The sequence below is a fragment of the Schistocerca nitens genome, chromosome 3, assembly GCF_023898315.1.
Source record: "Schistocerca nitens isolate TAMUIC-IGC-003100 chromosome 3, iqSchNite1.1, whole genome shotgun sequence".
Classification (NCBI taxonomy): Eukaryota; Metazoa; Arthropoda; class Insecta; order Orthoptera; family Acrididae; genus Schistocerca; species Schistocerca nitens.
The window spans coordinates 946913254-946934912 of NC_064616.1; the positions used below are offsets into that span (position 1 = coordinate 946913254).

A 21659-nucleotide genomic window follows, 5' to 3' on the forward strand; every position below is an offset into this window, starting at 1 on the left:
GTGTGCCGGACCAAGACTCGAACCCGGGAACTTTGCCTTTCGCGGGCAAGTGCTCTACCAATTGAACTACCCAAGCACGACAGTACCTCGTCTCCTACCTTCCAGACGTGGTACTGGCAGAAGTAAAGTTGTGAGGACAGGGTGTGAGTCGTGCTTGGGTAGCTCAGTTGGTAGAGCAATTGCCCGCGAAAATCAAAGGTCCCGACTTCGAGTCTCGGGCCGGCACACAGTTTTAATCTGCCAGGAAGTTTCATATCAGCGCACACTCCGCTGCAGAGTGAAAATCTCATTCTGTTTACAATAACTGCCCGGGGCTCCATCTGTGGATTGCCACTTTGGTATTTCCAACTTAAAATGCACACAATTTGATTTGATGTAAATATGGTCTTGCCCCATATCTGTTTCCTTGAATATCACTATCGTGTCTTTAATGCAAACTGCATTAGTCACCTCAAAAGTCTACAGCCCAAAAATGAAGCAAAAAACCTTCACTGCAGTACCTTAAGGCTTTTCAGTAGAAAGAAGCAAAGAGATGTCAACTTCAATAGATATGTAAGAATTCAATGTCTCTTACTGACAATGTAATCAAAATTACCACAGTAAAAGATGGCAGCATTAATCCAGGTACCCCACCTGGTTAAAAAAGGTTGTAGGGGCACAGCTAAATCTGGAAGAATATCTCTAAATCCAGCAACACGGACAAGTGCTTTTAAGAGTACCTTCAATTGGAAAAAGGGGCAGCATATAACTTAATGCTGTCAGCAGTTTCAAACCATTGTATTTTGTGCATCAATTTTCTTTGTTTGTATCATTGTTTGTAATAGTGTATTCACACAATCAAATTTTAGACTACCATTTCAGCTACATGATGTCGCACATGGGCCAACCATGTTAGACACTTCAAGTTATGATAAAAATATTTAATAGCTTTCCCAGCATTCATCACATATGGAGCAGCATTGTGAAATGACAATAATCATAATACCCTAATTTAATTTAATTATATTGGCACAAAGTATACCAACTTCTAGTGACAACTACTGAGCTAAAGTAGAGGACTTGAGCTCAGTATGAAGTTCACAAACTGCAACAATTCCGCAGAATTGCTTATGTTCTACACCTTGGCGTAGTTCATATGAATAAATCTATAAAAGACGGTGTCATGCATGTTACTTAAAAACATACACAAAGGTCAAAAAATGTGATATAACATGCATTACAAGTGCCCCAATTCATACCATCTTCAAAATATACATTTACCCAGCAAATGGCCACACATGCAAAAATTAATGCAACTTGTGTTTACACAGAACTCTGGACTCTAGTTATTATACACCTGCCTTGGAAAGTGAATAACTCTCACAGACTCATAATAATTTGAAATAAAATCATCTGAATAACCAGGAACTTTCACATGCGTGCTTTGTAGCTATAGAATTAATTAATGCTGACTCCCAAACTTCACATTCATTTCTTCCTAACAATTCCATTATGACAAAAATCAAACAATCCCATTAAGAAGTATAACTAATATTTGACTGAATCTGAGAAAAATTATAGCTGCACACTATACAAAGCACAGTTCACAGCATTACCTTGTCAATATTTACAGAAATCTCATAAGCGAAAAACTGATTGCGACCACAAGTACAGCCGGGGTATAGTGAATATATACCTGATTCGTTGTGGTCTCTGTGCCACCAGCTGGGTTTAATATATTTCTTCTGCCTAGCTGATTCAGCATATGGTTCACCTGTTAGAAAATACAACACTGATCAATGTAACTAAGCAGCTATCAAGAACATTTTGTAACTTGTGTAAACAAAGGAAAGGAAAAGAATGCAATATCATAGCCATGTGATTGGCAGAAATGAACAGTACCTGGTGCAAATTATATAAATTAGGATTATGAACATGAAATCATGATCATTATCATCATCATCATCTACTACAGGGTGATTGTAATTAAAGTTAAGCTTCCAAAATGCTGCAGAAATTACACCACTGGTCAGAATCACATCAAATTGCAATGGAATATTATCGGAGAAGAGGGAAAACATACAGCAGAAGGAAAAAAAAGTGTGAAAATTGATCAATAGATGGCACTGTATGCTACAATATGTCAATAAAAACACCTGTCATGTGCACAGCCCACTGAAGTTGGTACAAACACGACGGGTACATGGTTTTTCCTCCTTTCGTATGTGCGATGTTCGCCATGACTGTCTCAATGTAGGATCATGGCACACATCGTTCTGCGGAAGTTCCAGATTCTGAAGGGTTTGGAAAAATGCATTGGTCTAATGACTGCCGTGGGTCTGGTGGAGTGCAACATGGTAGAGGGAGGAAATGAATTGATTCGATGTCAGTGGAAGCAGTAGTCACAGCAATGCAGGTGGAGATGATTGGTGGTGTACAAACGTGTAGTGCAAGGAGAATTGCCCTAACACTAGACATACAAATGAGCATGGTACGTAATATCTTATGAAACAACCTTTTGTGCTATTCATTAGAAATTATCCATGTGCACGAGTTGCTTCCTGTTGACCGGCCAGGAAGAGAGACCATTTCTTTAGAATTTCTTGCTCACATGGAAGTGGACAATGATAGGTTGTGGAAGATTTTATGGACAGACAAAGCCCACTTACATCTGACAGGATACGTGAATACACAGAATTGTCGAATATGGGCAACGGAAAATCAACATGCAAATCAACTAGTCCCACTTCATCAAGAATGGTCACTGTGTGGTGAGGGTTTATGGCATGATTTACCACAGCGCCGTATTTTTTTGAAGTGACAAGAGCTTCGCGTCCTGTTCCCTGAACCATCACTGGTAAGCGCTAAGAGTGTCTTTTGTGCAATGATGCCATTCCAGCTCTACAAAAGTGTGGATGTGTGGATGGGATCATTTTTATGCTATATGGCACACCTCCGCACATTGCAAATCCAGTTAACCAGCTGCTGAAGAGTTATTTCAGAAATGCTAGAATTATCAGTTACCACTGCCCTACAGCCTGGCCGTCCCGATCATCTGATTTTCATCCGTGTGACTTCTACCTGTGGTGCTATCTGAAAGATGATGAGTTCAGTGTTCTGATTGCAAACTTAGCCACACTGAAGGCATGCATTGTGGATTACATCCTGAACATGATCCTCAGGAACACTTCCATCAGTTGTGGAACATGCTGTTTCTCAATTTGAACTTGTTGCAGAAATGGTGGACAGCATTTTGAACATGTTTTGTACCAGATACACAGAAATTAATAATCCAATTTGATTTTGATTGATGCTTTCCATGCAGTTTTTGGCCTCAGGACAATTGAAAACCGATTTTCCCCATCTTATATGATATGACCTTGCCATGGTGGATGGTCTTACATAACTAACAGTATCACACCTGTAGGGCCATGCACACTGAGTAGTACAGTTTGTTTAACGTCAAACGTATACCTTAGGCATTTTTGTATGATTCATTTGTCATTTGTAGTAGAGCATCATTAAATTATGATGCTTACAGTGCCATCTATTGCTACATTTTGTACTATTTATTTTTCTTCTGCCATATATTTTCCCCCTTCACCAATAATATTCTGTTGCAATTTGATGGCATTCTGACCAGTGGTGTTACTTCTGCAGCAGTTTGATTATAATAATCCTGTACTACATTTCTATTCAGTTAAGAGTGGTCTAGTGCATCATCACAATTACAAATACCCAGTGAAGTAGGTAACACTGTGGTTTTCATAAAGATGAAGTAGTGCACAAGTTGATGAGGCTATAGACTCTTTGTTAGTGAGACACTTCCCTTTGTCCATTTCTTCATGCTCTGACAAAGACTACATCAACCATTTAATTCTACAGCGCCATTTTCTACACACCATCCCATCTGTCTCTAGGGTACAAGGGTTCAGGAAAGTTTCGTATTCTGGTGAAAAAGTCTATAAAACATTATCAGTGGATATCAGGCAGGAAACTGAACATTCTCAGTTATTTAAGAACAAAGTAAAAGAATGTTGGATTAACCACTATTACTACAACTTATCAGAACACTTGCCCTCAAGAATGTGATCTGTACAATTCAAATAATTGTGTTAGATTGATCTTGATGTTGTCAGTATAAGGAAAGCTGACAAGGGTCTGTGTAAAATTAGATAAATGCCTTGTTTGAATTATTAAATAGTGACGGGTCCTTAGTACTATTAGGGGTAGAGATGGTAGTAGGAAAGGGGGGGGGGGGGGGGGTGTGAACTAATCTACAATTAATTACCATAACTGTACATGTGAACAGATTAGGTCTAGTCATAGTTTGCTGTCAGTATATGTAACAACCAGCATTGGATCCATCAGTATGAAACACACGTGTAATTGTAGGCTGCCACCTTTCCAGACTGCTGGTGACATAAAATCACAGATATGCAAGGTAAACTGTTTAACTACAACCATTAGCACACTGTATTTGTTGTCAACCACATCTCTGACAGCTGCCATAGTCATACATGTCACCAGTCTTGCCACTGGAGGAACAAGAGGCACTGCAATTAGTGCTCTTCGGGCCATAGCGCAGAGGGTGATTGCCACTCCCTCAATCACGGCTCTCATTGCCCAGTGCTGTCATACACACAGATTTGTGTACAAGTCTTCACCCTGAGTGCTGCCGGTGTTCACCACAGTAGCTGCTGATGTAATATTTCTGAGGGAAGGTATTTATCATGCAAATTTAACCCACCCCCTTTCTCTCTCTCTCTCTCTCTCTCTCTCTCTCTCTCTCTCTCTCTCTCTCTTCTCTCTCTTGCCATACATGGCAACCCTTGTGGGGAATATTTCTGAAGTTGAAGTGCTTTCAAATGAAGGGGCTAAATTTTATGCTTTTATTAAGAAGAACTGTGAACTGTACCCAATTAGTGAACTGTAAATGGCCAGAGAACTGCATGAGAACTGTGATAAATAGATAATGAACTGTGTTTGAATTGTTATTGAAGTTTTGTTGAACTATAATAATTGACGACACTAAATCAAATTTTTTGTTGCTATGAAAGTGATGTTAGTGTAAACCGTGAATAGGAAGTGCTGAAGTGCTATGAGAATAAAAGTTAATGTTGTGTGCATGGTCAATGGGATTACATTGTAAATCATCACTTAAAGATTCGTCATACTACAAAATGGTGCAGCGTGCATAGCAGCATGAGACATCCATGGACAACATGTGCAGTGACAGCACATAGTGATGAGTGCAGTTAGCAGTATGGGGCACATCTGATGTGGGTTTCAGCACTCAACAACAGTGGAACTGCAGCTAGGGGTGCAGCCAACAGCTGTGAGAATCAGCAATAATATGTCAAGGAAGAAAAGTAGAGTAAATTTAGTGCTTGCACATAGCATTGTAAGATTTGTTATTGGAACACCAGTATTAGTAAAATATCTGGGTAAAAGAAGTGAAATATAATCTTGGCAGTACAAAAGGAATTCATTCGCACAGCAGTAGGGACGATTTGGTGGGTCAGATACAAATAAATGGTAGTGAAATCAGATATGGGTTTAATTTTATGTCAAATTCAGTCAAAAATAATTTTAGTGAAAACATAGATTTAGACTTTGGTGTTAAATCTGAAATAGAGAATTAAAAAACCAATGATCTCACTGAGAATTTTGAAGCAGCCACAAATGATTTCAATGGTAATGTAGAATTAATTAATACTGAAGACAATAAAAATGTAGATTTAGTTTCAAACAATGACAATGTAAACCCAGGATGTGTAGTACTTAGTCAGAATGACGTGATTGATTGGAATGATGATATCAGAGAAAATGACTCTGACGTCAACATTACTAATGAGCCAACAGATGAGTTACACACATTAAGTTAGCATACAGCATCCGCTGACACCTTATCAATTCAATATGATTATCAGTATATGAAGTCTACACTAAAATTAATTTTGCAAAAATAAAAAGTAGAACAAAAGAAAACAGATAATGGATTAAAGGAAATTAATTTGGGAACAGCACAACTTAATACCAATATTGATGCACTGCAACAAAAGGTTATAAACATTGAAGTGAAAACTGAAGGATGCTGCAAGAAACTAGATTATGAAACACAAGAATGGCGTAAGAAATTAGAAGTTTGTAAGTCAGAAATTAATAAGTAGATTGACCATGAAATCAAGGATTTGCAGGATCAAAATGGAGAGACACAACCAGCAATTAATGACATTAGTAACACACAGCAAGAGCAAAGCAAATCCATCAAAGCATGTAGTGAGAAACATAGACTATACTCTAATAATTTATGAAGTATCAAAATTGACCATGAAATACTTCGTCGTAATATTTCACATGCAGAATCTTCTTGTAAAGGCAACACAAGTGTGATTCATGGAAAACTGAGATTAATACAGCAAAAAGCACTTCCTGAGATGCCATACAAAACAGAAAATGAAGGTAAACAAAAGTCCAAATTTGGTGTGAACAAGAAATAAAAAAAAAATATTGTTCATGTATGTGACATAGAAAATCACGCCAGTGTGTATAAATTGCATCATTTCTCTCGTAAGAGAACTATACACTCATTAGCCTTCATTAGACAGTTTGAGGGTACCTTGCCTGAAAACACAGCAGAACAACAAAAAATCAAACTCGTGATGAGTAGGTTTGAAGGAGAAGCAAAATCATGGGGAACAGGGGACAGCAACACATGTAAATCATATAAAGAATTTGTTGAAGCATTCTTGAATAAATACTGGTCTTGCAGCACACTAAACAGAGTGAGGGGTGAAGTAGTTGCACAAAAAAGGTTATGTGGTGAAAAAGGAGAAAGGTACTTGGGCTGGGACGGCAAAATTGGTACAGCTGATTCATGAAAGTATACGGGGTAGATCTCAGGCCACACATGGTCAAATACCTGTTGTCATAGGTAGGAAAAGTAGGTCTTCTGTAGGATAAATCCAGACAACAGGTTCCCCTGCCTGTAAAGTATCTCCAGGACTTTAAAAAATGCTGAAACTATCACTCACAAGGCAGATTTTAACACCTCAAATTTGATATACAAAAGATGTCACAAAGAAAAACAAACCATTGGAAAGAGTAACATGGGGCAATTCACAGACTTTACAATCCTTCATCAAAAGATGCAATCAATAAAAAATAAAATACAACTATTAGAAGTTGAGCTCCAATCTCTAAACTGCACAGTAATTTGTATTACGGAGCACTGGTGTAGAGACACAGAAATCCAACACGTAGTATTATCACTGTATGAAAAGGCAAATTCTTAATGCAGAACTATCTCAAGGGGTGGAGGAGATGCATTTATATCAGTAAAGGAACACAGTTCAAATCAAGACATGACCTCAATACAGTAAGGTAAGACAAGCTCTTTGAAATATCAGCTTTTGAATTAACAGGGCTTGATATCACCAAAACATTAATCATTTTGTGTGTATATAGATCTCCCAGTGGTAGTGTGGACACTTTTTTCAATTAGTTAACAGAAGTTCTAGATAAATTCTCAAGTATAAAGGTCAACATAATTCTGTGTGGGGACATCAACATCAACACAAATACCATAAATGAATCCAGCAGCACCTTCATAAACATCCTTGAGAGTTTTACCTTATCCCTATTGGTCAATAGTGCAACACAGGTTACGACGACAACTTAAACAGTAATTGACTACGTGGCCACAAATATGGAAAGGGAAATATAGGATGTAGCTGTAAAAGATCTCTGACTATTAGATCATCTCATCTCAGTCAAATAACAACAGTAAAATCAGGCATCAAATCATTCCCTAAACTACAAACCTACAAACGACATCCATCAGAAACCAAAATAAAAGATTTTTCAAAAGAACTAGAAAAACAAAGCTGGGATGAAATTATCTATATTCTCCACATTGTTCAAATTCAACTTTGAAAAGGCATTTCCAAAAGTATGCATATCTGTATCAGCATCTCGCAAAAGCAGGTATTAAGAAGTCCTTCCAAACACTTAAACACCTCAGTTCCATGAAAAAGATTCACAATGATCCAGAATTCTTAAATTTCTATCATAGATAAAAAATACCTATAGGAAGATGCTGATTGCTGCAAAAAAGTCATTTAATGACAAAATAATATACAATGCAGAGAATAAAAGCAAACCAGTCTGGGATGTTATCAAAAAGGAAACGGGGGGAGGCAAACAATCACAGACTAACATACTGTTAAGGGAGGGGGATAAGGTAATAAATGATCCACAGCTCTTAGCAAATTATTTAAACAAGCTTTGTTCACGTATTGCAGAGAAGTTACAGCAAAACTTCCCCAAAACAAATAAAACACCAGTAAATAATGTTGCACTAAATACAATGATGTTACTTCAAACACAAGATAATTAAGTCAATAAAATTGTTCAAAAAATAAAAAATAAAAAGTCAGTAGTCTTAGATGAAGTACCAATGTGTGTACTGAAACAATACATAGGGACTATAAAAGGCCCCTTAACAAAAATAATAATTGAATCCCTTCACATCAGCAACATTTCCAGAGCCGTTAAAACACGCAAGAGTTGTACCTCTGCTTAAGAAAGGTAATGCAGAATACATAGAAAATTACTGGCCCATTTCCCTGCTGTCAGAATTCTCAAAAATAATAGAAGCAATTATGAAAGACAGATAAATGAATTACCTGAATAAATACAATCTTTTAAGCAAATCACAGTTTGGTTTCCAAAGTGTAAAAAATACAGTCAGCCATAGTGGAATTCACAAAAGTTGTACTTGATGCTCTTGATAAAGACGAGTGTGTCACAGGCATATTTTTGTATCTTTCTAATGTGTTTAATACAGTCGATCACAAGATTCTATTAAATAAATTAAAAGCATTAGGAATAAGAGGGGTAGCTAACGACTGGTTTCGGTCATACCTAACAGATAGCGTACAAAGAGTAGAGGTAACACATACTTCAAATAGATCTAAACAGTTACTGAAACTCTTATCAGAATCAAAATACATTAATACAGGGGTTCCGAAAGGTAGCATATTAGAACCAATTCTGTTCCTGATATACATCAATGACTTTTCAAGAAGTGTTACTCATGGTGAAAAAATTCTCTTCACTGATGACAGCAAGATTATAGACACTGAGAAAACAAGAGAACTCCTTGCTGAGAAAGCAAATGAAAGTCTCAAGGAAGTTTATGATTGGTCAAGAAGATATTAAGTGACATTGAACATAAAGAAAACTAATGCCATGAACTTCAGTTTGAAGAGGAAAAATGACAATGTTAAATTAAATGTAGATGGCACCTCTATAGGCTGTGTAACAAATGCAAAATTTCTAGCAATACATACTGATTCTCAGTTGAAGTGATGTGAACACACAAAAGTACTTGCAAACAGAATGTTACCAGCGTGTTATACCCTTAGAATCCTATCATCAGTGTGTAACAAGCAGTGTCTTTTACTTAAATATTATAAATATGTACATTCAGTTCTTAGCTATGGCATTCTGTTTTTGGGGAACAAATGCACAAAATATGAACACAATTTTCTAACTCCAGAAACGAGCCATAAGGATAATAACCAAAAATACTTGTCAAGCTCATTGTAAAGATCTCTTCAAAACACTGGTGATTTTAACTGCTCCATGTGAATACAGTTATCAGTCAGCTGTACACATCAAAAATAACATCGGTAATTACTGCATAAACAGCTCTGTCTATGACCTTGCAACAGGAGATAGACTCAACTTACATTGAGAAGAAAGAATAAACATAAAACTCAAAACAGCATTTTATACCACGGAACAACACTGTACAATAAATTACTAAAAGAGATTAAAGAAATTTCAAAAATTCACTTATTTAAAAAGGCAGCTAAAAAGTACCTGTTATGCAATACATTTTATACATTGAAGATATACTTAGATAAAACAGAGTACGGGTCTTATAAAAAAAGTTATACAAATAAACAATACAGATAATAATAATAATAATTATTATTATTATTAGTAGTAGTAGTAGTAGTAGTAGTAGTAGAAGTAGGATTATAATGATTATAAAACATGCAACATTCCACATAACATCTTCACTTTATGTTTTTTTCCCTTCGTTTTTTCCTTTCTAGAAATCCTAACCCCCAAGCTATGCATAGCACAATCCTTACACCTCTTCCTCTGTCTGAACTCAACATCTCACTCATTATGGAGAGATGCTGAATCAGACTTCCAGGATAGCAAATGGGAAGTAGTGGTACAGAAAATGGCCCAGAGTTACCCAGTGTGTGTGTGTGTGTGTGTAGCGAAGGAAGTGCTATGAAACAATGTGTGCATAGTGTGTGCAGTGACTGATAGTGAAATATGAGTGAACAGTGTGGCATTACATTATTAAATAAGTTATTTGTAAGAAAGTATTGTATATCAGGAGTAAATCTAATGATTGCCTCTAACTAGAAGCCTGTAATTATATGTGTATATGAATTAGCTTATTTTAAATTGATCTAAACTTTAAATACTTTGACATGTCCTACATCCTTGTAAAAAGAGATCTACAGAGGAATAAAGCTGATACTACCACTACTTCTACTTCTACTACTACTAGTAAGATCCCGTGCTAATGTTCAATATCATCAAGATACCAATAAACACAGACTTGATAGTCACTTTCTCTCAGAGACTGCTATCAAGAAATGGTCAAAAGTATACTGCATTCGGCTATGGGAGACGAAGTTACCTGTTCACTTCTAAGAAGCATCTTATGGGGGTAGATAAGGTGGCTGCTTTTGAGAAAGTTGTGAATGAAGCACCTCACTCCATCACAGAAAAACCACCACAAAAAAATTTTAGATGAAATATCAGTCAATGACATGACATAATATTATGACTGCTAACCCTAAGGGGGCAATAAAGTATTGATAGGTAATTGATGGTTACCAGGTGTCCAAGTTAACTGTCTGTTTCCTCCTGTTAGTTCTTCCCCTTCTTTCATTCAGAACTATATCTGTCCTCTTTAACATTCTTCACTATTATGGTTACGATGAGAATATTTCTTTGTACTGAATGTGAAAACAAATTAACCAAGCAGAATAAACATCTGTACAGGGTGGCAAACAGTCAAGGAATATTTTAGGGAATTGATTTTAAAAATTTTATTTAGAAGTCCCCAGTCAAATCTGTACACGTTTTCTCCCACAGCAACTTCTGCTGTGCCTACGTGCCAAGTTGCCTGCCTTTCAGAACAAAGGCAGTCTGTCCACTTAAAGCTGCTGACAAGAGACACCCTCAGCACTCTGCTGAAACTGCTAGTGAATTCATGCCATCAGTTTTAGCTAATAGCATGCATGGGATACAGGCCATGTGTATGGATGCTGGAGCATTCTGCAGTGCACAAATCAGTTGTCTCAGTCTGTTGTGATCCAGATCGTGAGCAAAACAGACATCTTTCATGGCAGGCAATCCTCTGGCTCTGCATTTCATAACCGGCCACCAACATAACTTAACATGAACCGCCTCCTCGTCCACTGCCCATTTATTTAGTTGTTCGTCTTCATAGACTGGCCGAAACCTGGTAACTTCCTCCTTAGGCATGCTCTTTGTATACTATACATTTGAATATATTCTATTTAGTTACCTAATTTCCTGTTCTGTCATTTAACAGTAGCCCTGGATGCCCACTTGAAAGGCCTGATCATTCAACCTCCTGTACATCATAGTCATAAGCTGTATGTAACAACCTACTTCCCTCTCCTCCTCATGTACTTTGGTATCAGAAACATGATTCGTTCCCACAAATCGGTCCATAGGTCAGCTGTTTACTTTTTGTTCATGTTACATATTGTGTGGTCACTGTTCATATTTGATATTGTGTGGTCAGTCAGAACTCATGGCTGTTATTCTGCTGTGAGCCGAGTCTGGGTGCTGCAGTGCATCGGATACAATGCCATACCAGATACTACATCTGCACATACCAGTGTCTGGGGCAATGTGTACTGCCACCCTGTCGCAGCACACCGCTCCAAGATGTGCACACTGACTACACTGAGCTGCGTCTCAATGCACAAGTACATGTTGTGAGAATGGCGGCCCCATTTGACTGTCACTTCCATTGAACCTGTTTACTGTAGTAAATTTCTTACACATGATTTAAACTCTGTTGTTGTTGTTGTTGTTGCTGTTGAAGCATTTCATGCTTCGTTCTAGTGATGAGAAGTTTCTTAAGATATATTTTTGAGAGTTTTCTATTAATCTCCAGGGATGTGCAGATAGCACATTGTGTTTGATAACCACAGAGTCCACAGCTGTTCGTGACACTTTTTTCCATTTCATTTTCACACCATGAACCATTCTTTTTTTCCCTTCTGTTCTGTAGCCGCATTTCTGGGCTATCTGATGAAAGTAGGCTCCTATTCCTAGCTCCACAGATGTGAGGACCTTAAGGGCTCTATAGACCCTATGCCTCCAAACTGCACCTGCAAGGTTTCTGAAATCGTTGGCACACTAAATCTTTTTACCTTGATGGGCATTTGTTTTATTGAAAGACCAGGCACAGATGTAAAATCAGCGTCTACACATTGTAAGAAATGTGACAAACCATAGAGTCTAATGATCCTTGTACTGTCTATCAGTTTACTATTGGTATTAGGTGACTTGAGACGCCAAATGCACACACAGTCATAATTATACAATGAGCACTTGTGTTGCCAAATCTGATAGGATGCAGTGTGACATGCTGGATTGCGGAACGAAAGGAATGAACTTTTTCCGCCTTCTCTTTCTCTTGTTTCTGCATCTCTCTACTTTCTCTTTGCTGACCTTTTATTCCTTTTCTGTCCATGCCTTCTGTTTTTCATAAGTGATAGCTTCTCGTTTGGTTAACTCAATGCACGGAGCAAAAATTTATTAAGTTATGTACCGTAACAAGAGTTCTAATGAATGATGATGAAGAATTGATCTGTTGTACCCCTGTAAGTTGATAAGAGAGGGTATGATAACTTGTGGATGTTATCTCCCAGAGGGTAATGAATTTTTGTTGATATGAGGAGATGTAAGACATTGTTTTATTTAGCTTCCTTGTGAGCGGACAAGAGGTCCTGTCATTCATGTGATCAAAGGCAATTATGCATAGGGAAGAGTTCTTCTGCCAGTTGTTTCAAGGGATGTTCTTTCTGTTGTACAGATAATGTTTTGTTGTGGAAGCTGAGGAGGATAAAATAAATGCTAATTATGTTGCTAATTTTATGACAGAAGATGATTCAGTGATGTTAAATTGTCTCTTTTATGCTGCCACACCAACAGCTCAGTGCAGAACCATTAACCATGATTCATTTTACCATGCAGCCAGCTTCCAGTTGAGATAATGTTTTCAGAGTTGTTTAAATTGCAGGTTATGTTACCAGTGAACGATTACTAAACAGAGGCCACATGGTGCAAACACACGGACTGCCACAGCTGTCGCCTAGTGATAAGCCAATCACATCCCAGCACACTACCATTTATCTTACCCATCATCATCTTGTCTGTCATAATTAAGTCTAATTTTCATATTATGGTACGATTTATAAGTAACAAACTGCATAGCTTTTCAGTGACAATGTACTGAGAGTATTATATAGAGTATAAATATTAAGTGGTTGTCACATTGCAGTGGTACCAGTTGAGTCTAACAGCAGATTGGGTTTCACTAGACATGACCTGCACCTCAATAGGTTAGGGAACGGGAGGCTGGCAAAGCTTATAGGTGACAGTGTAGTGGGTGGTGGCAGGATTACTCATGGAAGAATGCTTGTAGTAGTTGGTGTTAGAGCTGCACCTTTTTTAGGTTGAAGTCAGCTCATAGGTATACCTGCTTAAAGGAAGTCCCTCTAGCATAGGAATCACCTTCAGAGAATCTCAGGTAGCCAAGTAGAGAAGAATTACGATATTTCATCAAAATATAAGAGGTATTAAAGATAAAGTTAGTGAACTGCTTATATATGTTGACTCTGAAATTATTGATATTTTGGAGCAACACTTAATTAATTTGACAATTCTGAGGCTTCCTTTACCAGGATACAGATTTGCTGGCTGTTTTTCAAGGAGTTCCTTGTGGGGTGGGGGAGTGGCTATGTACATAAAAAACAGTATTCCATTTGAATTCGTAGATGTATCATGGCACTGCACTGAACAGATATTTGAATGTTGTGCAGGGGCAGTTGAACTCAGAAAAACGTAACTTGTAATTGTTGTTGGTTATATGTCTGCTAACTCTGACTTCTGAGAATTTGGTCAAGCTACAGGTGGTTCTTGATTCACTTTATATGAAGTACCAGGAATTAGTTATATGTGGTGACTTCAATATTAATTTTGTATATGATGGTGTGAGAAAAAGGATATTGGTAGGTCTCATTCATATGAGATGATGCAGACTGTGGTCTTCCCAACCAGGGTGCAGGGGAACAGTAGCACAGCCATACACAATATTTTTATTCATTTTTCTTTACTAGATGGGCATTCTGTTAGTAAAAGGGTGAATGGCCTTTCAGACCATGATGCACAAATTATGACACTAAAAGGCTTTTGCATTCAAACAAACATTACAAATAATTACAAACCATGTAGGAAAGATACTCCAATGGTAAAAGAGAGTTTCTCAAACCTCGTTAAGGAACAAGAGTGACAGGGTGTTTCTAATGCCAATAACATAAATGACAAATGTAACACTTCCCTTAACACATTTCTCATGCTCTTTGAGAGCTGCTTTCAATTAGTGTGTTCTAAACATGGTATTAGAAGTAAAAGACAGCCTGGGTAGCTGACTAGTGGGATAAGGATATCATGTAGAACAAGGTGGGTTTTATATAAAAATGTTAGAAATAGTCACAAACAAGTAACAGTAGCTCATTACAAACAGTATTGTAAGGTGTTTAAAATGTTATTAGGAAGGCCAAGACTATGTGGCATGCAAATAGCATAGCTAATTCAGAGGATAAAATTAAAACCATATGTTCAGTTGTGAAGGAAATGTCCCTTCAGCAGCACAAGGTTGACAGTATAAACTCAGTTTTTAGAAAACATATTTCTGTTACTGGTAAGTCAGATATATGTACAGTGTTTAACAATCATTTTCTGACCACTGCTGTTGAATTAAATAAAAACATAACATCTCCAGGGAATCATATTACTCTCTCGGAAAATGCCTTTCTGAGACTAATGTCTGAAATACTGTTCTGTGATTTTGACAAGGCGGAGATTAGGTCAATAATTAAATCACCGAAGACTAAGGACTTTCATGGACATGATGGAATGCCTAGCAGAATATTAAAGTGCTGTGTTGCACATGTAAGCCCTGCACTTAGCAATATTTGTAATTTTTCCTTTAAGAATGGTCAGTTTCCTGAATGACTGCAGTTCTCGGTAGTAAAGAGACTTTATAAAAAGGGAGAAAGGGATAATGTAAACAATTTTAGACCTATTTCTATGCCATCAGCGTTCGCTTAGGTAATTGAAAAGGTTGTGTATGTAACAATAATTTATCATTTTATATCACATAATTTGCTATTAAATGTACAGTTTGGCTTTATAAGTGATTCACAATTGAAAATGCTGTATTCTCTTTTCTCTGTGAGGTACTGGATGGATTAAACAAAATATTTCAAAAGCTAGGCATCTTTTTTTATTTAACTAAGGCGTTTGATTGTGTTGATCGCAACATATTGCTCCAGAAGTGGGACCATTACGGAATACGGGGAGTAGCTCACACTTGGTACACCTCTCGCTTTAGCAACAGAGAGCAAAAGGCCTTTATTCACAGTGTTGAAAATGGCTGTCATGTGGGGCATAGTAAAATGGTGGGTTCCCCAGGGATCAGTGTTGGGGCCACTTGTGATCCTTATTTACACAAATAATATGCCCTTTAGTATTACAGGGAATTCTAAAATAATTTTGTTTGCTGATGACACTAGCTTTGTAGTAAAGGATGCTTTGTACAACCGTGGCTCAATATCAAATAGAGCAGTTCATGAGATAAATTCATGGCTTGTAGAAAATAAACTAACCCTAAATCACAGTAAGACTCACATTTACAGTTTCTAACACACAATCCAACAAAAACTAACGTTTTTATTTCACATAATGGGCATATGATTAGTGAAATTGAACAGTTCAGATTGCTTGGTGTTCAGATAGATCTTTTTCGAAGGCTTAATGTTGCCATTTTTACTTTTTGAACGGTATCTGAAATAAGGATCATTCAACATGAAAATTAGTCTAGGTTGCTAATTTTCATTTGTTGATGTCATATGGTATTATATTTTGTGGTAACTCTTCCCATTCTCAAAGGATATTTTTGGCTCATAAATGGATAGTGTGGGCAATAAGTGGTGTAAGTTCACAAAACTCTTGTTGACCCATGTTCACTAGTCTGCAATTCTGACATTGGCGTCTGATTGCTCTCAGCTTACTCCCAAGAAATAGCAGCTTTCAATCATTTAATATTAGGAAGAAATACAATCTGCATTTGTGTGCAGTATACTGCTACATCCATTTTCAATAATCTACCACAAGAATTCAAAAATCTTAGCAGTAAACCACACCCTTTCAAATCGTAACTGATGAGTTTTGTCATGGGTCACTCCTCCTATTCTGTCAAGAAGTTGCTTGAAAAATTAAACTGGTTCCTATTTTAAATTGTTGACTGCGTTTACTCAAACTTATGGCTTGACTTTTTGGGTTCATAAGTATTTTATTTTATCTGTTATTACTTTTCTGTTGTAATTTAATGTACTGACACATTCCATGACATTGGAGATTTGCTCCTCAATTTGGTCCCATGGAACTAGATGTATAAATAAATAAATAAGAGACCATTAATAATTTTTGAGGATGGCTCAGATGGACTCCCATTTGAATCATGTAGGAAGTTTATGTATTTCTAAAGAGTTTGAGGTGTTTAAAGGTACCCTCTATCATCTACTGTATAGATCTTTGTCATGTGGTGAATTTAAGTACTTTTGTTGTTCACCTTTGTTGTAGAATTTTGGTTCTTATACTATATTTCACTTTTAGATCTCGTTTATTGACAAAATTTTTGTTTTTTCTTTCAAATGAATGTATCAAGTTTACCATACTAAAGTTTTTCTAAAATGCTACTTATTACAAGTCTGCTTCATTGAATGTTACGTTTTGTTGTGAAATCTAGAATGTGGAGCCCCTCTTTGCAGTGTCTATTTTACTTATTTTTTTATTGTTAAAAGGAGAATTATACTTCAAATCTTCAACTGATATTCCATTGCTCTGCAGATGAGCTTAGTCCACAGTCAGTTCAAAAGCATTTATTTCCCTGTGTTCTTTCCAGGTGTCACTAAGAATTGAAAATAATTGCACTTTTTAATTCTTACATCCATTGAATTGACTGTTTTCCTTCAGTCTCTCTTTACAAATCTTTCCTGTCCTGTGTCCACACAAATCAACATTTACTTTTTCCTTACCTATGCCTTTTACCCAGAAAATGAAGTCCTGCAGTACTCTATCACAATCTCAAACAATTACGTATTAAAATTTCCGTTGGCTTGAGGTGACTGTTGTACATTTTATGCAGACAACTAATTCCTACAACCACTGGCCAGTGTTTTCTGAATTTTGTGTTTGCTGAAATTTAACACAGAGATGCACTCTGCCCCATATTTCTGTTTTAAATTTAAAACAAGTACAGTACTAATAATCTGAAATAACCTGCTATATTTATCATCATACAAACATTTAGATCACTTCAGTACAAATCTGGTGTCGCTCTGTGTGGATTATTACCGGAGTTTGATTGTCTGTTAGCGAGCACTGTCTTTCTCTATTTTTATGCACACTTAGTGTTATACTGCTGGTACACACCACCAGCTGTGCTTCAAAGAACATTTGCTTCTAGATCGCCACCTCCCCCTCACCCTTCTCACTCTTCCTCCTCCTTTGCGCCTACCTCTCTGCTGTTTCCCCTCCCACAAGACATGCACTACACAGCAGATAATACCCCACCCTAATAGAGAGAAGTGCCATTAAATTTTGTCATAGCCATACACACATAGCTCTCCCCTGCTGGATAACCCAAATATTCCTCTCCCATCAGTCGGAAGTTTGTTTAGGAACAATCCGGTTGATTCTGTCACACAGAACCACATTCTAGCTGAGAAGCTTTTCATACTTTATTAACTGATTATAAACTCACTGCAGTCTTTCCCTTCCTCATGTGAAGTTTTATGGATGGATGAGGATAGGGAATTATTTTTATTAGAGTTTGCCTCGTGTTTCTCCATGCCTACAACATTGTTCTACAAGCTTATTGTATGCCATGTGACAGTCCCATGATAATCTGAAAACAGTAAACTCTAAGATCAGTGGACAAGACAGATAGTTTTTCCAGAACGCTGTCATTTCAGAGGAAAAAATATGGTTGTAACCAATCCTCATTTTCAATTGACAATCAAACAAGTGCTGTTCTGGTCCTTTCCTTCAGTTTTTCAAGTTGTAATTTTAATTATAGAGAACAGTTTGTTGATAATTGTTGTTTGTAAAACACTGCAGTTGAGTGACACTACTGGGAAAAATATTATATCTATGTGTTACTCTGAGCATTATATCTTGTACTTTCTTTTGTATTTTGTATTTTTATGTACTTCTAATGGATATTAACGATTTATGAAAGATCTGGTCCCTCAAGTACTTTTGCCTTATGTTCTTTTTATAAATGTTATGAATGATTTGACACACATTGATGATTTTGTTTTGTGCTTCTTGTAATTAGATAAGCATTTAAAACTCTATGTGGTTTCTACAATTAATGAGTGTAAGTCAAAACTGTGTTATGACTACAAAACCCTTAAACACAGTTCACTCACCCCACAAATATTTAAGGTCATATCAGATCCTCATTTGGCAGCTGGACAATATTGTGTTCTATGTTGAGCACTAACTTATGAGAAATTTTAATTATAGCTACCCATTTTGAGACCTATATTATCACTCATACAAACAAGTCACCCTTCATACCACTACTTGGTCACATTTAAACCTTGTTAATTATCATTTGTCTCAGTTTTAACTAATTAAGTCACATGTAAAACTAAGTGATATACGTACACACTACTATCCCATGAGGTAATTTAAAATGGTTTTTAAATGAATAGGTATATCTTTCGTTTTGCTTTTCCAAGATTTTCACTATGATGTCGCTGCATTGGCCATTTCCCATCATGTATCCAAGTTAAGGCAGTCATAACTCATTAGATGGTCTGGCTAGTTAATGCTACAATTTGTTTCCATTCGAAACTACTGTGGAATTCTAATCTAGGTGTAATACTGGGTGATCAAAAAGTCAGTATAAATTTGAAAACTGAATAAATCACAGAATAATGTAGATAGAGAGGTACAAATTGACACACATGCTTGGAATGACATGGGGCTTTATTAGAACCAAAAAAATACGCAAGTTCAAAAAATGTCCGACAGACGGCGCTTCATCTTATCACAATAGCAATAATTAGAATAACAAAGTAAGACAAAGCAAAGATGATGTTCCTTACAGGAAATGCTCAATATGTCCACCATCATTCCTCAACAATTGCTGCAGTCAAGGAATAATGTTGTGAACAGCACTGTAAAGCATGTCTGCAGTTATGGTGAGGCATTGGCATCAGATGCTGTCTTTCAGCATTCCTAGAGATGTCGGTCGATCTCCATACACTTGCAACTTTAGGTAACCCCAAAGCCAATGATCCCACGGACTGAGGGCTGGGGACCTGGGAGGCCAAGCATGACGAAAGTGTCGACTAAGCACACGATCATCACCACATGATGCACGCAAGAAATCTTTCACGCGTCAAACAATATGGGGTGGAGCGCCATCCTGCATAAACATCGTACATCCCAGCAGGTGTTTATCACCCAGACTGGGGATGATGCGATTTTTTCCCCCCCTAATAAAACCCCCATGTCATTCCAAGCATGTGTGTCAATTTGTACATCTCTATCTACATTATTCCGTGATTTATTCAGTTTTCAAATTTATACTGACTTGTTGATCACCCGGTACTTCTCCCTCTCTCTCTCTCTCTCTCTTTCTCTCTCTCCCTGTATGCCTAAGTATGCCACAGTTCACAATGTTCTGAAGAACTGTTACTCTATGAGGTGATATAAGGTAATGTAAACTGAGTAGGTAGAATGTTATTAGAAATTCATTGGTTTTGATGCGCAGCATTTGCTATCCCCTAATTTCACCCATATCTCCAGGATTTTGTTGGTATAAAAAGAGGCTTTGTACTTCTCTATTTTAACATGAGTTAATGATATGAATATAATAGAGGGAAACATTCCACATGGGAAAAATATATCTAAAAACACAGATGATGTGACTTACCGAACGAAAGTGCTGGCAGGTCAATAGACACACAAACAAACACAAACATACACATGAAATTCAAGCTTTCGCAACAAACTGTTGCCCCATCAGGAAAGAGGGAAGGAGAGGGAAAGACGAAAGGATGTGGGTTTTAAGGGAGAGGGTAAGGAGTCATTCCAATCCCGGGAGCGGAAAGACTTACCTTAGGGGGAAAAAAGGGGTATACACTCGCTCACACACACATATCTATCCGCACATACACAGACACAAGCAGACATTCGTAAAGGCCAGCTTGTGTCTGTGTATGTGCGGATGGATATGTGTGTGCGCGCGAATGTATACCCCTTTTTTCCCCCTAAGGTAAGTCTTTCTGCTCCCGGGATTGGAATGACTCCTTACCCTCTCCCTTAATACCCACATCCTTTCGTCTTTCCCTATGCTTCCCTCTTTCCTGATGCAACAGTTTGTTGCGAAAGCTTGAATTTCATGTGTATGTTTGTGTTTGTTTGTGTGTCTATCGACCTGCCAGCACTTACGTTCGGTAAGTCACATCATCTGTGTTTTTAGATATATTAACATGAGTTAATATAGATAAGGTTTGGGTTATACAAGTTTTATGGTACACTATCTCTACGACTTAGTAAGTGACACCTCCATTTACTGAAATGTGTTAATGTTTTGTAGCCTGAGCAACTTTGTGCAACTACTAGCCACAAAAATAGTCAGACGACATAAGAAGTTTTTACTTAGGTTATTACCCTTTTTCAAATGCACTTGGTCCAGTTCTAACCCACACCACATGTTAATGTTCTGCAGTAAGCTGATTTATTATGTTTTTTACCCAAGTACTTTGATTATAACAGAATTAAGTATTCTGTCTTGTTGTTGTTGCATTTAATATTTTGGTATTAGTTCAACCATGTAGAAATGAGATTAATATTTTCCAGACAATACAAACAACTACACATTTTGGAGGGGGGGCGGGGGCTGTAAACCATTAACAGATCAGTGCTGATCCAGTTTGGGCAGCATCTGCTTTCTATCATGATGAGTTTACTACTGAAACACTAAATTAATAGTAGATTTTTTTTCTCCTCAACCTTACAGAAACCATGATAGTTCATTCCTCCTTTGTGAAGCTTTCTGGAATGATTTTAACTTCGTATATTTTAAGAACTGATAATCTGGACGATGATGATTTCATTTCTTACAGGAACTATTGAATTGCTGCCCAAAATATGAACAGTTAATATTTTACTGTTTTCTTAACTCACTAAATTCGATAAACTTGATTACATCTAAGTCTCCTGCCACTTAC

General features: G+C 37.1%; 1 protein-coding gene across 1 annotated transcript in view; it reads right to left on the reverse strand.

The window, feature by feature from the left end:
* Positions 1-21659, reverse strand: part of LOC126249022 (uncharacterized) — a 907745-nt gene that overhangs the window by 363494 nt on the left and 522592 nt on the right. Inside the window, exon 18 of the mRNA XM_049950624.1 lies at positions 1676-1753. Within this exon, the coding sequence (XP_049806581.1) occupies positions 1676-1753 (78 nt within the window). The remainder of the gene's footprint in view (positions 1-1675; positions 1754-21659) is intronic.